Source organism: Schistocerca gregaria, chromosome 5 (genome assembly GCF_023897955.1).
Source record: "Schistocerca gregaria isolate iqSchGreg1 chromosome 5, iqSchGreg1.2, whole genome shotgun sequence".
NCBI classification, from domain to species: Eukaryota; Metazoa; Arthropoda; class Insecta; order Orthoptera; family Acrididae; genus Schistocerca; species Schistocerca gregaria.
Window position 1 is genome coordinate 238,247,809 of NC_064924.1, and position 17,502 is coordinate 238,265,310.

Consider the following 17,502-nt stretch of genomic DNA (forward strand, 5'->3'; position numbering starts at 1 on the left):
CAATCTAAACATATTTAAGACTCATGTGATGCAATTCAAAACCAAACTGACAGAATGTGAGCAGATTAAAATCGTTCACAACAACCAGGATAGAGAAGACGTTGACTCGGTCAAGTTCTTAGGTTTAAATGTAGATAAAAATTGGAGCTGTCAGGCACACATTGAATATCTATCAAACAAACTGAGCAGCTTTGCATTTGCAATGCAAATATTATTATCTTTTTGGACACCAGGCATGAGTTATTTGAGGGAAACCATTTTGTTCATTCACATGATACTAGAAACAAAATATTATGCTCTCTACTCACCACCTCAAACTTTATGCCCAGAGACCTCAATACATGGGAATGAAAATTAAAAGGGAACAAGTTAATACAGATGAATTTAGGTCCACTTAAAAGAAAGCTATATGAGGCACTGGAAATTTGAGCTGGATACAATGTGTTACATATTCCGAGAAATATCCTTATAGCGTTATTCCTTATTTTAGTGCTATTACTTATTAGTGTAAAAAATCATTGTAACTGTATTATAAATTTTTGACATGTCTCCTGTATGCAAACCAAATGGATTGCAAATGTATATCGTCAGATGAATTAACCACAATGCATAGTTCAAAATATCTTGGATGGAGAGTTATTGACAGGTCTAGAAGTAACTTCAGGTGTGCTACAGGGAAGAGCGTTTATTCATTTTATCCACCATTGACTACTTTCAGTGGAATAGGTTCGCGCATGAAATATACTATGAAGAATAATTTTTGCACTGAAGTTTTTACAATTTAGTTCCGTATCTCATAAAAATATCCTTAAGTACTAATGTCAAGCATGTTTATTTCAAGTAGTTTGGCTGTCTTGTAAAGTGGGTGTTTGGGTAACCAGTCATACAACTTAACTTTGAAAATATTATAGAGCAGTGTCCGTGTGGATATTGCAAGTGTATTAAAAAAAAATTTAAGGATATTATTTTGTCTGAGTCTGCAGTCTTTGTGAGTCTGTGTCTCGGTATATAAAGGTTCAGTTTGGCTCTGGTATTGTAAGGGTGTATAGTCCCTCTAGTGTCGAACTCATTTATATTGCTTCATAAAGCAGTGCTATGTATATGTATAGATTAACAACAATTGTGGAGGAGGAGGAGGAGGAGGAGATTAGTGTTTAATGTCCCCTCAACAAGGTCATTAGAGATGGAGCACAAGCTCGGATTAGGGAAGGATAGGGGAGGAAATCGGCTGTGCCCTTTCAAAGGAAACATCCCGGCATTTGCCTGAAGAGATTTTAGGGAAGTCACAGAAAACCTAAATCTGAATGGTTGGAGATGGGTTTGAACCGTCGTCCTCCAGAATGTGAGTCTAATGTGCCAAAATCTGTACCACCTTGCTCAGAAACAACAGTTGATATCTGGAACTTGATAAAGAGGGGACAGCAGTGTTCCTTGTGTGTAACTTTGCTGATTATTCTGATTACTTTATTTTTAAATTCCAGAATTTCATTGATGTAGCAGCATGTTGTAGGAAATGTGTGGTTGAAACAGGCAAAATATGCAACTTTCAGGTACTCACCAGGGACTGCACCTGTCAGCATCCACTTAAGGCAGCTTACTCTTGCAATTCTCTTGCAGACATGGCTAATACGTTCCCCCAGTTTAATTTTGAATCAGTGTGAATGCATAACAGTTTTACTGATTTACTTTCTACAGCTGTAGCCAAACCCAGAATTAGTTCCCTTGTCTTATCAGGATTACATAGGAGTTCATTGGAAGAAAGGCAGTTAATTGCTAGTTCTAATTTTTCCTGTGTTGCCTGATGCTCCAGTTCTGTCTGTTATGCCTTCCTTGCACACTGTGTGGTTCTTTAGAAGGTACAGGAGTGAGGAAGAGATGCAGTTCATGAACAGAGAAATGAAATATTAATTTATTCCTCATCTAATATCAAATAGTAAAAATAGTATGTATCTTTGTTGTTTTATTTCTGCCAACAGTTGCTAGTGGTAGATTTGCATGTACAGATGTGTGCAGATATAAAAGATTTATGAATCTATCACTCTTCAATAAAATATCTATTCAGAAGACATCTAGCCCTGGTCTTGTTTCTGTTATGACACAATGCAGGATCTTTAAATGTCTTACACCTATGAACATACAGGCATCCTACGTCATCATAACTGCGCAAGAACGGTAATACCTTTTATATGGCACTCTCTGACAACTGCTGAAACTGATTTCTTGAATCACAGAGCATTTGACTCTCATTAAAAATCAATTCTTTGAGGACAAGCTATTTAGAAGTATTTCGAGTGCAGAAGATTTCATTTGTGTGATGTATCTTAAAGTGTAACGTGTGCAAAAGAGATCAACATTACATGTGAAAGCTTAGCTTCTCTTAGAGCTTCTTAATATATAGGCAGTGGAGAGCGGGCATGGTAATTATGCCGATAGATAATAACTCGCTCTCCTGTCACTTACTATGAGTACTTTTATTCTCGCAACCTATACACAATGCCTGTAGCATAGAGCATGTACTTCAGAGAACTGATCTGGAAAAGATACGGTTGTTTTCAGTGCCATAGGGTAGTGATATTATTCCGGGGTGAGCCAGTGGTTCTACATCCCCACAAATCTTAGAGACTAATGTTATACGTGAAAACTTTGCTTTTCTTGTAGCAACACTGTGTATATTATTAACTTTTCCTATTTGTGTGTTCATGCCACTTAACAGAGATGTTCCTGTTGGCTGACTGCATAATGTGTCCTATGCTCTGAATATCCACTGTCATCAGGTGGCGAGATCACGTGACATGAGCTGTGAGTGGCTTACAAAAGCACATCGCAACCTCGATTTCAATGCTTCGGAAAGTAACATGCGGTGTTTGGTGGAATTCGCATTTATACTTTGGTAATATGAAAATATGCAGTGTACTTGTGGTTACACATCAAAGATCTTTCCCAAACCTGTTTCTCCCCCTTCCTGAGTTTTGTTTTCTATAGCGCTGAGAAATTCTATGCCAGCGTATAAAACCATAGCCATTCAAAGGATTTAGAACTTTTACAGTTCCGAGGGAAAGTATACTGCCACTTAACACTGAAAGAGTGTATTTTCACCCAGGAGAAAATGTATTTTTAACCGGGAAATCTGTGAAAAATCTGGGAATTTTTTTTCATTGTCTGCATATACACCCTGATAAACAATGAAACGAAGCTCATGGGCCATGTCAAGTATCTCAGCTGGCACTATTGGGCCCCAATGTTCACAGAGATAGATAGTTCCCTCAACTGGATGTTTTTAATTTTCTCTTCTGTGTTACAGCCATCACCAACCAACCAACCAACAATATGTCACTCTCAACCTCATTGAGCAATTTTTCAGTCCAACATAAACCTGCAGAGTCACATGTTGCAGCCTTTCATGCACTTCTCAGTTTAGTTTTTCTCCAGCCCCCCTACCGCAGTCCCCACTCTCTCCCAGGCTCTTGGTTGCTTTTTCACTATGCTTCTTCTGTTCTTCTGCCTCTCACCATGATTTGTGAAGTATGTCTTTGATTTTTATAAGAAACTGTCCAGATGTTACTCCTTCTTCTTTCTCAATTGTTCTGTTTCTCATCTTATTTCTCCTTCTCGATTGGTCATATTTGATGTAGTCTTGTTGCTTATCTTCCAGAGTGGACAGCAATTGGAATTGTTTCTCTCTGTCCTGTCACTCACTATTCTTCATGTCAAAACCTAGCAGTCCACTGTCTGGCTCTGTGCTTGACTGCATTTACTTATGTAGGCTATCATCTTCTATTTTTGAAATGGCTTTCTTCATACTGTAGATCTTACTCAGAGTTCCCAGTTCTGTGCCTCATCCACACCTCTTGTTTGTGTTTCCTCTGTGACCATCTCTTCTAGTTTTCGTTCACTCACTCTATCTGCTCAAAAGCTTTTCAAACACTTCTAGTTTGTGTATTAGAGTGTCTTTACTATACAGTTCATAAGAAGTGTCATGCAAGGGCAGGTAATAAAATCTATTTTGCTGATTTACATACCAAATTTTGGGGCATTTCATTTTTACTAGTGTCTTTAATATTTCCTCTCTCTTATGGTAACTATGTTAATTCAGTAATAATGTTTATATTTGAATTGATTTTTGCTATGGCAAGTGTTACACTAGTTCTTAAAATTGCTGATAATTATTCATTTCGCCCCATACCTTCACGTTCTAGCTGGAATATGCTTTCACTATTCATGTAGTTCATCAAGAATTAAATTTTTTATGTTATTTCCAGTGCTTGATACTACACCTTTGAAAGCTCCAGTGAGTGCATAGGATTTTGTTTACTAAACATCTGCAATTGAGGTGCATGTTGAGGCTGAAAATATCCACTTCAGTTGAGAGCCTGTTTTATTATTCCCATGAACGGTTTCAGGAAAATTATATTCTCATCTTCAGGTGTACAAATGTAGTCAGCTGTGAGGTTGTCACATGCTGTGGATGCCGGGCTGCATTGTGGAACTGGCAGACATGATGGTGTGGTGCAGAGTACAGTAGGATGTGCTGATTTACTTTCAGTTTGAATGATCTGATCCACATTGCTACAATCAAAACATTCTATAATATTTAGGCCTGCGCTATGGTGGAAACCAACAGTTTCAATGCAACCAGCTGCATTTGGGAGACCTCACCTGGATGATGCGATGCCGCAATCAACTCTTTTACTGTTAGATGTCACTGTAAAGTGGGACTGACCCAACAGGAGACTGACAAATGGAGAGAACTTGGTATTCTATTTTGTTACCCTCTCCTAAGCTTGGGAAGTGCTGAACTTAGTGCCAGTATTACAGAATTTATTCCTACATGCTTTAAAGGGAATCAACCTGTGTTACTTTTTGGACCTCTGGTTACTGGATATTCACTCAATCAAGAAAGTTTTTATTTTTATTCTTCAGAAATTAGTTATTGTGTTCATCCCATATCTATGAGTTTATTTTATGTATTGCAAATAAAACGGTTTAATTGGCATACTTGATGAATGTTTCGTGTGATATAACTGAAGAAATGGGCATATTATAGAAAACAGAAGCTTTTGAAATATGGTGCTACAAAACAATGCTAAAAATTTAATGGGTAGACTAAATAACTAATGACAGAGTACTGAACCTAATTGGGGAAAAAAACAAATTTATGGCTCATCTTGATTTAAAATAAGAAATGGTCACTAGGACACATCCCGAGGCATCAAATAGTTGTGACTTTGATAGTGGGCAGATTGTAGAAGGAGCCCGAAGCTTAACTACAGTAAGTATATTCAGAATGATGTAGGTTGCAGTAGTTCTTTGGAGATGAAGAGGCTTGTACAGGATGGACTAGCATGGAGAATTGGATGAAACCAGTCTACGGACTGAAGACCACAACAATTGTAGATGCGTGTAGGACTCCTGTTCGAAATACACATAATGAAGTTCTTTTTACTTACGCGTACTAGTATATTACTTATACATGCTATATCAGCAATATGTTGTTACAGATTTGAGAATTTGGCTTAAATTCCAACTTGAAATTTTGGTCACTGATAATCTATTTTGAGCATTTGTGAGGCAGTGGCCTAGCTTCTTTATTGGAGACTGTTAATATTTTTGATACTTTTGTAACATTATCTGAGAATAACTATAGTATTTTTGAATGTTTTAAACTTGATTTACCCATACAGACATGAAATTCCTCCTCCATGGTTATTATTGGTTGGGCTATGGCTTATAGGGTTTTATGTGAAAACTGCTCTATTCTTCAAATCCAGGGATTTAGGGGCTAGAGTAATCAGTCAGTTGAAACTATTGGCTTAAGCTTTAGCTGTGATGGCAGTGCATTTGCAGATTCTGTTTTCTTTTTCTTTTTTTCGGAAGTAATTTATTAATAGGAACTTCACAATTTATTAACATAATGGAGACATATTTGCATCAAGTAGGACACAAAAAATGGTTTCACTATTTGACACATCAAGAAGTTTCACCTTATTTTCCTTAGCATATGTGTATGTAATAAAGCTGATTTAGTTCAAATTTCTAAATGATCCCTCAATGAACATTTGGGCAGACATAGGGTATACATTTTTTACATAAAGGAGAATATTGTTACCAAACATCTTGAAAAGTACCTGACTGCTTTACTTCAGATTTCTTCATTCAAATCAAAGAACGAAGAAAATTAATGAAAAATTAAGCTATGAGTATCAACAAGGCACAGCCCAGTCTCTTTGTGCGGCAGATATTAAACATCCAAAACAACACCAGGCACTGCAGCTAGTATATAATAAATAGTCACAGTATGCTGTTGCATGTTGATGTGTTATATATGATGAAGTACGTGCAAGCATCCAGATTACGGCATTGTTATTTGTTGTTGGGTATCTGTGTCTTTAATGTCATATCAGTTGTGTTGTATCTGCATTTGCAGTTGTTGTCCAGTCAATCACTGCCAATTTCTGATGGAGGAAATTCCACGAATAACATGCATGATCACAAGTAAATCTGTCAGTTAATGTATCAACATAAAAATTCCTGGCAGATGAAAACTGTGTACCAGACCAACACTTGAAATCGGGACCTTTGCCTTTGGGGAGCAAGGACTCTTACTGATTGAGCTACCCAGGTATTACTCACAGCCCGTCCTTACAGCTTTACTTCCACCAGTACCTCATCTCCTAGCTTCCAAACTTCACAGAAGTTCTCCTGCAAAACTTGCGAGACCAGCACTCCTGCAAGAATGGATATTGCGGAGACATGGCTTAGGCACAGCCTGGGACTTGTTGCCAGAATGAAATTTTCACTCCGCAGCAGGTTGTGCACTGATATGAAACTTCTTGGCAGATTATAACTGTGTTCCAGACTGAGTCTTGAACTCAAGATTTTTGCCTTCCACGGGCAAGCACTCTACCAACCGAGCTACTCAAGCAGGAGTCATGATGGCAGAATTATGAAGTGCAGTGAATTCAAAAGATGAAATTATAAAACTACTGCAGAGCAACATTGAAACACTTAGTAAAGAAGTGTCAGCTCTAAAGGAAATATGTACCAATCTAGTAACCGAATCAAAGTCATGTGTCTGCAAAAAACAAGAACCAAACCCGTGTGTTTGCGACAATAAACAAATAGTAGGCTGTGTTTCTGACGAGAAGACAACAAATGAAGCACTAGTTGGGAAATCAGTCTCGAAGTACAAATGGAAAACAGTAAATTATAGTAAAAAGAAAAACAAGGTTGATACTGAAGCGATAAAAAAATGTAGTGAAAACATACAACCTAAAAAATATCTTATAATAGGCGACTCACTGTTAAAAAATATAGTAGTACCAGACTACGAAATCGATGTTCATCCAGGAACTAGAACTTACGAACTCAGTAAACATATTACAAACATTTTGACAGCAAAACAGGATGTGGGAACCAATGGAGTGGAAGCCAGGCATCACAAAGGCATTTGCATCCTTGTTGGGACGAATCCTATTTGAAATAGCAGTGAAGAAGAACTTATCAACGATGCCAGAAACCTGATTCGTTCAGCGAAAAGTGCTTATCCATCCTCAAAAATAATAATTAGTGGCATTGTAAATAGGAGGTCGGTAAGTGAAAAGTACATTTTCAAAATAAACAGTGGTGTGAGAGAGCAGTGCAACAGACTTGGAGCAGTATTCATCGATCCTAATAAATTTTTAAACGACAAATATCTAGGGAGGGATGGTTTTCATTTGAACAGACTAGACTCTGCAGCATTAAGTAAAATGTATATGGATATTTGCAAAATCATAAGCGAGAGAAACTAATATATCCTGATGGGGGTAGTAAACTATTTAAACAGAAAAATGTCCACACTTCTGCACCTAAGACATCACAAAGTTGTGAAAAGGCAGTTTTTCGGGAGGAACGTCCTGAAGAAACAAAAAACAAAACAGGTGTCAAAGTGTTACATCAAAACATTCAATACCTAAGCAAAAAGTGCATACTGTTACAGCAAGCACTAAGTGAGGAAAATGCAGATGTAGTTATTCTTATAGAACATGGACTGTCTAATACTTTAATTACAATGAATAAATTCGACAACTATACTCTGAGTATTAATTTCTGTCTAACAGAACATAAAAGTGGGGGAGTTGTCATATATTGTAAAGACCATCTACGTGTCACAAAACTGGACTTTATCACATAACTTAGTGTGGAAATGACATTTTAAATTTCAACAATAAAGTTGTTGGTAATCAAAGTGCCCCTTATTGTTAAAGATCTACTGAGCGAAGTGGCGCAGTGGTTAGACACTGGACTCGCATCCTTCCCTAATCCGATGAGACCGATTACCTCGCTGTCTGGCCTCCTTCCCCAAACGACGCAACGCAACCCTGTACAGATCTCCTAGTAGTATTGTGGACAATATCTTACAAGACATGGAAAAATGATACAAATTGTATGTAATAAGTATAAGAACATAGGTATTATTATAGCTGGTGATTTTAGTATAGATTCCTTAAAGTATACTAAAGATTATGAGAAAGTAAATGATATTTATGTAGCTATAATTTGTCAGACAGGGTTAATGTGCCAACCAGACTAACTAAAGACTCCTCTAGCTGTATAGATCACTTTTACAACAACTTATATAACAGCAGAGTTGACGTAATAAACCTTCATCTCTCTAATCATCATTGCCAGACAATGGAAATACTGAATATGTACGATTGACGAAGTACAAATTAGATGATTGAAATAAGATTTACAAATGAAAAATGTTTAGAGAAGTTGCAGTCTGCACTGCAGTCCGAGACATGGAATGATATATATTGTGCAGAAAATGTTGCAGACAAATGGAATAACTTTTATAACACTTTCTTTGCCTATTTCACTGTAACATGTCCAGGTACTTTCAAATAGAAATATACTCAAAACTGCATAAGACTTCCTTCAGAAGTAAAACAGCTGAAGAAGAAAATGTTTATTACTTGGAAAATATATAAAGAGTTCTAGGACACATCAACTAGAGACAACTACCTAACATGTTGAAAAGCCTATAAACAAGCACTGAATGTATACACAAATGAAACTATACAGCAAAAAATTGCTATCTCAAATAACATAAGCAGATCAGTATGGAACAGTGTAAATGAGAGAATCAGCAGGAAACCAAAGCCTAGTAAATGAGAGAATCAGCAGGAAACCAAAGCCTAGTGTCAACAATATCCATCTAATGACTATAAATTCAGGTAACATGTGTGTGACCTCTGACACTGATAACTACAGAACTCCTTACCAGGTACAAAAATCAATGTTTATGTATGAAGCAGATACAACTGAAGTGGAGGGAATAATAAAATGCAAAACAAATTCTTTACGGGATGGGATGAAATCTCCTCTATTATATTAAAACAATGCAAACATTCACTCATACCTATTCTGGTCCACCTCTTCATTGAAAAGCTTGAATAAAGGTGTGTTTCCATCTGAATTAAAATTTACCATAGTCATGCCATTGCACAAAAAAAAAGGTAGTATTGACAAAGTTGAAAACTACCGACCCATTAGCTTAATTCCAATCCTAAGCAAAGTATTAGAAAAGATTATTTCACTTCAATTAGAAAACTTTCTTGTCAAAGAAAAAGTGCTATGAGAAACCCAACATGGTTTTAGGAAAGGCTATTCAACATCATCTGTCATATGTGATGTAGTACATATGATACTTATGAAATTAGATGAAAAAGAAAGCATGGCATGTTTGTTCCTAGATTTATCGTGTGCGTTTGACACAGTATCTCATCAGCTGCTAATTGAGAAACTGGAAACTTTTGGTATTAGAGGAATAGCCAAAAGTCTCATACACTCATACCTACAAGACAGATATCGTATCACACAAGTCACACACGAAGTGGACAATGTTATTAAGAAGTACAGCTCCAGTCCACCTATAGTAAAGTATGGTGTGCCCCCAAGGGTCAGTTTTGGGTCCTTTATTGTTCATACTTTATGTTAATGATTTGCCCACAGAACATAACAGGAAGGTATTTAATTATGCGGATGACACAACCGTTGTTAACTGGGGAACCAACAAGAATGATTTGGCCCAAAATTGTTCTGATGTCTTATTTGGATTGTAGAACTACTTCAAAACAATCACTTAAGCTTAAACATCAATAAAATAAATCTAATGGAATTTCAGATACACCACAAACAAGATGAAATGCAATGGCGTGTTGTGTCTGATGATGGTTCAGAAATGAAACTTCCTTCCTTGGCGTAATGTTAGATCAGCATCTCTTTTGGGAGCATCATATTGATTTCTTATGCCAAAAACTTAGCAAATCAGTTTATGCAATGTGGAAAATGTCACAATTTCTTATATACGAGCAAATGAGTATAATCTACTATGCTTTTGTGTATCCATACCTCACATATGGAAGTGAAGTATAGGGATGTGCTGCTGCCAGGTAAGTAAATAGGGTATTCATTCTTCAAAAAAGGCAGTTAAGATCATGTGTAAGCTTAGGTATAATCAGTCTTGCAAAGCAATTTTTAAAATTAAGAAACTACTAATACTCCCGTCACTATATATTTTTAAAACTGTTCAGATGATGCTAAAATACAAGCAGTACAATCATCGAAATAGAGAAGTGCACATGTTCAATACTAGGAGAGATGATGATTATCACCTGGAAAGAAATAATGCAAAAAGTGCAGACAAGAGCCCATATTACATGGGAATCAGATTTTATAACAACCTTCCAAAAAAATTAAAAAGTTTAAGTGGAAGGTGCCTTGAAATTGCCTTGAAGGAGTTCCTCAGCAATAAGTGTTTTTATAGTATTAAGGAATTCCTCTTAGAGGAGTAGAATACTTTCATTTGTATAAATAGTATTGACATGCACAAAAAAGAATAAAATAACATAAAAAAATAGCAACATAATTATTTATCTGTTAGACCTATTTTATATAATTGTTTCCCACAATGTTATAAGGGGAGATGATCAATATGTACACTATCCAAAACAAATCCTTGCATTTGTCCATGGAGAATAAATAAATAAATGACCCTCTCTTCACAGCATTACTCCCACCAGTACGTCATCTCCTACCTTCCAGATTTCCTTCTTCCTTTCTTTCAGCAGTGCTAGTCCTGCAAGGTTTTGCAGGAGAATTTCTATGAAGTCTGGAAGGTGGAAACTGAGATACTGGTGGAAGTAAAGCTGTGGGAACTGGTTGTGAGTCATGCTTGGGTGGCTCAGTCAGTAGAGCCATTGCCCATGAAAGGCAAAGGTCGTAACTTTGAGTCTCGATCTGGCACACAGGAATTTTCATATCAATGCACACTCTTCTGCAGAATGAAAATTTCATTCTTCAACATTTTCATGTATAATATATTTTGTGGAGGTTTTTCCTGGTCAGGAATTTATCATTGATGATGACGTGAGCATTTTGTACATTTCTCGAGATGATGATCCATTTCGATTGAGGATATTTTCCATCAATTCACAGTGGGCTGTTGATATCAGTACACTGTAAATGTTTTTTTGCTAAGTAATTTTAGTTGCCCACTTTGCTGTTTGTATAAGAGATTCAAGGTAATTGTGTGTGATGTGCTGGTAATGTTAATTTCAGCTATCTTTATCAGTGGTATGATACTTTGCAGGTTGTGTTTGAGTACTAGACTTTCAATTAGGCTTGAATTTTGCTTTCCTGCTTCTTTATTTATAAGATTAATTACAAGTTTCTGGCAGATATGTCCTGCACTCGTAAGATTAAGGCCTTCCTTTGAAAACAGTAGTGTCAGTGTGTTGAATTATATTTTAAACTCTTTGACTCTCAAATGCGATTTTCACTCCGCAGCAGAGTGTTGCTGATATGAACCTTTCTCGCAGATTAAAACTGTGTGCCGGACCGAGACTCGGACTCGGGACCTTTGCCTTTCATAGGCAAGTGCTCTACCAACTGAGCTACCCAAGCACGACTCATGCCCCGTCCACACAGCCATGTCTCCACAATATCCTTTCTTTCAGGAGTGCTAGTTCTGCAAGGTTCGCGGGAGAGCTTCTGTAAAGTTTGGAAGGTAGGAGACAAGATACTGGCAGAAGTAAAGCTGTGAGGATGGGGCTTGAGTCATGCTTGGGTAGCTCAGTTGGTAGAGCACTTGCCCGTGAAAGGCAAAGGTCCCGAGTTCGAGTCTCGGTCCGGCACACAGTTTTAATCTGCCAGGAAGTTTCTTTGACTCTTGATAAAAAAACCAGCAGAAGACTTATTGGATGTTGTTGGCCTGCAGATCTGTGATAGGTTATATATAGGTTATATCTGCCCCATGTACCAAAGTTTATTTGCCATTGATATGTCTATCATCTTAACTTTCTGAAGTCAGTTTAGTTCCCAGTCATAATGAGTTTTCAAAAGAGCACTTAATTTATTTAGTACTTCTTTCCAGTTGTGGGTCATCATCTTTGTATTTTATAGGGGCCTGTCATTGTTGTGAAGTCTCTGAGAATTAACACCAACTTTGTGAGGTATCCAGGCAATGAGACAGCTACACAGATGTCATCTGCATTCTGCAAAACTCTTGATGTGGTGGAGCATTAGACCTTGTATCTGTGACACTGTATTAACCAATAAAATTTCAACAGCAATATCATATACCACCACTGACACCAGATGTCCTCACCTCATAGATTGATCAATAGATAGACTTTTACTCAAGTGTCCACCAACTAAGATCTTGGAGCTAGCATTCATGAGTAGTTCATAAAATGATCTTCATGATCCATTATTTGGAGTATCTGATGTGGGAATTAATGACTGACATTATCGTAAGCTTTTTTGGAGTCAGTGAATAGTAAACCACCTTCGATTTTACTTTCTGCAACTATGCTGATGACACCTCAGAGAGTACATGCTGCAGTTATAATGCTTCACCCAAGTATGGCATAGTGCTGATGCACCCCAATACTTTTGCCAAAAATGGATTCTATTCTCAGTTTGACCACTTATATTATCATTTTGAAGTCAGCCTTGAGCAGTGTAATAGGCCTTGTTTGCTCTATTTTTTTAACATTTTTCTGTTTGGGTAATACAATTATAATCCCCTCTTTCTGTTTCTTGGGTATTTAGTCAACAAGCTACATGTCATTTGCCAACCACAGTAGTGATGCTCTGATGGTGTGCCAAAAACATTGGTAAAATTCATTGGGAAGCTCACCAGAACTCTGTGTTTCTTCTTCTCTATTCCTTGAAAGCTTCTAGAATTTTGGAAAAGGATCCTCCAAATATAAATACAAATACAAATTACACACAGTGAGATGAAAAGTCATAGTGATATATACAGATGGGGCTAGTATCATGTGCACAAGTTATAAAAGGGCACTACATTGATGTAGCTGTCATTTGTACTCAGGTGATTCAAGTGAAAAGGTTTCTGATGTGATTGTGCCACACAATGGTAATTAACAGACTTTGAATGTGGTATAGTAGTTAGAGTTAGACACATGGGACATTCTGGTGTGGAAACTGTTAGGAAATTAAATATTCCGTGATCCAAAGTATCAAGAGTGTGCTGAGAATACCACACTTCAGGTATTGTCTCTCACCATGGACATTGCAGTGGCTGACAGTTTCACTTAATGACAGAACAGCAAAGTTTATGTAGGGTTGTCAACGCTATCAAAGAAGTAACACTGCATGAAATAACCACAGAAATCAATGTGGGATGTACAATGAATCTATCCGTTAGAACAGTGTGGTGAAATGCAAAGTTAATGGGATATGGCAGCAAACAACCAACATGAGTGGCTTTGCTAACAACAAGAGAACCTTTTGGCCTGCAATATTTTGCATTACTAATCCTAATACACTGAAAATTGTTTTTGTTGTAGTGTATCCCATTTTGTACCAGTACATTGTTTTAAACAACTCTCCTGGGTATACGACCATATCAGTTGGGCTGAAGATGAGTTGAAAACTGTGGCCTGTTCAGAAGAGTCCTGATTTCCTTTTTGAGCTGATGGTAGGGTTAAATGTGTCATAGGCCCCATGAAGCCATGGACCCAAGTTGTCACAGGGCACTGGGCAAGCTGGTGGTGGCTCCATAATGGTGTGTAAATTGTTTGCATGGAATGGACTGGGTCCTAGCTACTTGGAGGCCATTTACAGCCATTCATGCATGTCATGTTCCCAAACAACAATGGAATTTTTATGGATGACAATGCACCATGTGACCAGGCCATGCTCTCTCTCTCTCTCTCTCTCTCTCTCTCACACACACACACACACATACACACACACACACACAGACAAAATGAAATCCAAAAGATGCAAACATAAAAAGCACCGTTGAGCTGCACACTGTGGTACTACTTTTGTTGTACAGATGTTATATGGGTGTCTTGTGTATGTGCAACAAAGCAAATCTTTGTTCTAATGCTAGAAAAAAGTTGTATGTTAGTGTAATTTTATGACTGCTAAAGTGTGCATATTCACAAGCCACTGCTCACATCCAACTGGGACAGTTCCTGTATGCTTTAATTCTTTATTTCTCTTTCCATCTTGGAATTTATATTATCATAATTTTTTCTCTCTCTTACTTAATATTATTATGATGTCAATTCCTGGATGGAAAAAGTGAGAAATGGTAACCACTCACATACAGCTGGCTTATGAAATGCAGATAGATATAAGTACATGTAACAACTCAGAGATTTATGGTAACTTTTGGAAGCTAATGCGATTTTATGAGCTTTTGCATGTGTATCTGTAATCTTCATTAGCTAGCTGCAAATGAATTGTTATTTTATTAGTCTAATTAATTTTTAAGGGAGGTCAAGCTCAGTGTGTGTGTGTGAAAAAGTCTCTCTTATTTCAGATAATGGACATTCATTTGACAGACTGTTATTCAGTGGGTATGAATTCACATTGGCAGGGTTTGAACTCATAATATTCTCCTCCATGGATTTATTATGCCAAGATTTTCTGCTGTCTGCAGTTATTACTATTTGTATTGTACAGGTAATTATCTGTTCAAACAATGGAAGCTCCAGGTTGGAGTATTGTTTTAATTAGCTTTTAAGAAATAATAATTGAATTTGCTTCTAGCATTTCATTTAAGCACAGCATTTATCTCACTCTTCTTCTTTTCTTACAGGTAGTAATTATAATCAGAACTATTGGAGGAAGAAGGAATTTAACAAGGAAAACATTGATAGATGATAGGTTTCTTATCTGAATAGACAATGTCTGGTGTGTGATGCAGAAAACGTGTATTTAATATCTGTATTTCAGTATTACTTGTATAATATTTAAGGAAGGATGCCCACATTTACTCTTGTAAAGAATGGAACTTAGTATCTTTGTATTCCTTTTTGTGTTTAGTAAGAAGATAACCTTAGTTTAAATACAGTTAATATTGACTTTATTGTAGCATTAGTACAAACAACCCCCCCACCTCTCTCTCTCTCTCTCTCTCTCTCTCTCTCTCTCTCTCTCTCTCTCTCTCTCTCTCTCTCTGTGTGTGTGTGTGTGTGTGTGTGTGTGTGTGTGTGTGTGTGTGTGTGTGTGTGGTATTGATGCTTCGTAACCATAACACTGTGGAATACAAACTAAAAGTTGTAGTTCAGTTCTATAATGCTTTTTTGTGTTTAACAACACATGCTCCTATGTTAGTGAAAAAATCAAATTTCAGCTGTGGTTTTTTTCATTATTCTAAATCTCTCCCCCTCTGCTTCTCTTTATCATTTCCTTTAGTTGCTTTTTTTGCATGTTCTATGGATCATAATCGAGATCTTGTGCTACAATGTGGAACATGTCAATTCTACAATTACAGTACTCTTTTTCAGTTAAAAATATAACATTCTCAACATTGTTGTAGCTAGAGCTAAATGTTTCAAGTTCCTCCTTGAGATATGACATTAATGTCTCTTTTTTTCTACTTTACAGATCATTTAAATCTCTCTAATTGTATCAGTCACCATTTGCACTTTGATAATCATTGTTGCTGCAACTGCCTCATGGTTACTGATAGCAGTTTCAGTATGGGCACCCTCAAAGAAGTCTGATCTGTTTGTTGCTGTTAGATTCAATATATTTCTGAGTGGGCTTGTAAATCATCTGTTCTAAGCAAATCTCAGAGAAAGCAATTAGTATTGTTTCACAGTTTGTCTTGTCGAACTCAACACTCGCAAAACTGTGATTATTCCAGTTGATTGTTGGGTAATTAAAATCTGCTTCATTGATATCGATATGATGGCAGAACACATACACTAGAAAGCTGAGGTTGTCCATCAGTTGGTATTCAGCTACAATTTATATCCTAGTGGATTTGAATTTCTTGTCTACTGTGACAAATAAACTACACCCATTTCCAATTAGCCTGTCCTTTTAACAGACATATTTAGCCCAAAAGTCTGGGGTTTTAGACAGTTTTTTGGGTGTAGTATTAGGTGAGCTCTACTGTTTATTGGAACTGCTTCAAACTCTGGCACTGTATTGAAAATGCTTCAGCAGTTGATCACTAGGATTTTAATAGTGTCTTCTATGGGAGTTATTCATGATAACTAGTGACTGAAAGTCACATTTTTATTATGAAGAAGTTAATTAACACATACTACAATTGAGTGAGTGCTGAGTTCTTGTTTTAAGCAGAAATAATTAACTTTTTGTGTAACATCTTACATCTGAAACAGTGACCTACCTGCCAAACTTTTGTTGCTCGTAAGTAATGGCAATTCATGTAGTGTAATGTCTGATATGCAACTTACTTCTAATTTTAAGTGTTTAAACTATGTCACAATGTCGCTAAGTGTGAATGTTGAATATTAGAGGACTGGTTAATAAAGTAGAAGAGCTGTGTGTCCATTTAGAAAATCTAGAGACCTCTGAAAAGATAGGCATTTTATGCCTATCTGAGCACCCTATAACCCTAGGGTTATAGATTCAGGATACTATGTATTATTGAAGAAGGGGGAGATGTTATGGAGGAAAAAGATGTAAAAATGAAAATTTTACCACTAGATGGTGGTGTAAGCGGCAGAATATGGAAAATGGAAGCATGGGAGAATACGGTTGTTCTTCAGTTTGTGTCTGAGATGCTCGGTATGACTGTTTCAATGTGGGATTGCATGCTGCTGGTAAAGTGAGCTCTGTTGAAGTTCCGGACACCACATGGTATAAAAAAAGGCATTGGTCCAATGTCTGCTAGGGGTCTGGAGAAAATGACTGTGAAATCCAACAGGATTGCTACTTTTGAAGTGCAATGTGGCCGTGGGAGGAAAACAATTGATTTGGCATTAGTAGATACGTTCACAGCATTGCAGGCGGGGTAGACCAATGACGTCCAAGCATGCAGTGCAGGGGAATTGACTGAACTCTAGATTTATTTGTGAGCATGATGCATAAAATGCTACAAAACATCCTGCTCTGTTATCCATATAACATTACCTGTGTTCAGGAGTTGCTTCATACTGACATGTCAGTAAGACCATTGTTAGCACCGAGCGAGGTGGTGCAGTGGTTAGCACACTGGAC

At 37.1% G+C, this 17,502-nt stretch overlaps 1 protein-coding gene and 1 non-coding gene across 3 annotated transcripts in view; both read left to right on the forward strand.

Annotated features, from left to right (window-relative positions):
- LOC126272588 (meckelin) overlaps nt 1-15,374 on the forward strand; it is a 221,861-nt gene extending 206,487 nt beyond the window's left edge. Inside the window, exons 12-13 of one of the 2 annotated variants that reach the window (XM_049975514.1) lie at nt 14,846-14,988; nt 15,125-15,374. In XM_049975514.1, the coding sequence (XP_049831471.1) occupies nt 14,846-14,988; nt 15,125-15,205 (224 nt within the window). In that variant the 3' untranslated portion in view covers nt 15,206-15,374. The remainder of the gene's footprint in view (nt 1-14,845; nt 14,989-15,124) is intronic. The other variant, XM_049975513.1, reaches the window with a different exon arrangement.
- On the forward strand, nt 12,106-12,180 carry Trnas-uga (transfer RNA serine (anticodon UGA)). Its single transcript has one exon. It is a non-coding gene; the product is annotated as a tRNA-Ser (tRNA).
- Nucleotides 15,375-17,502: the final 2,128 nt, after the last annotated feature.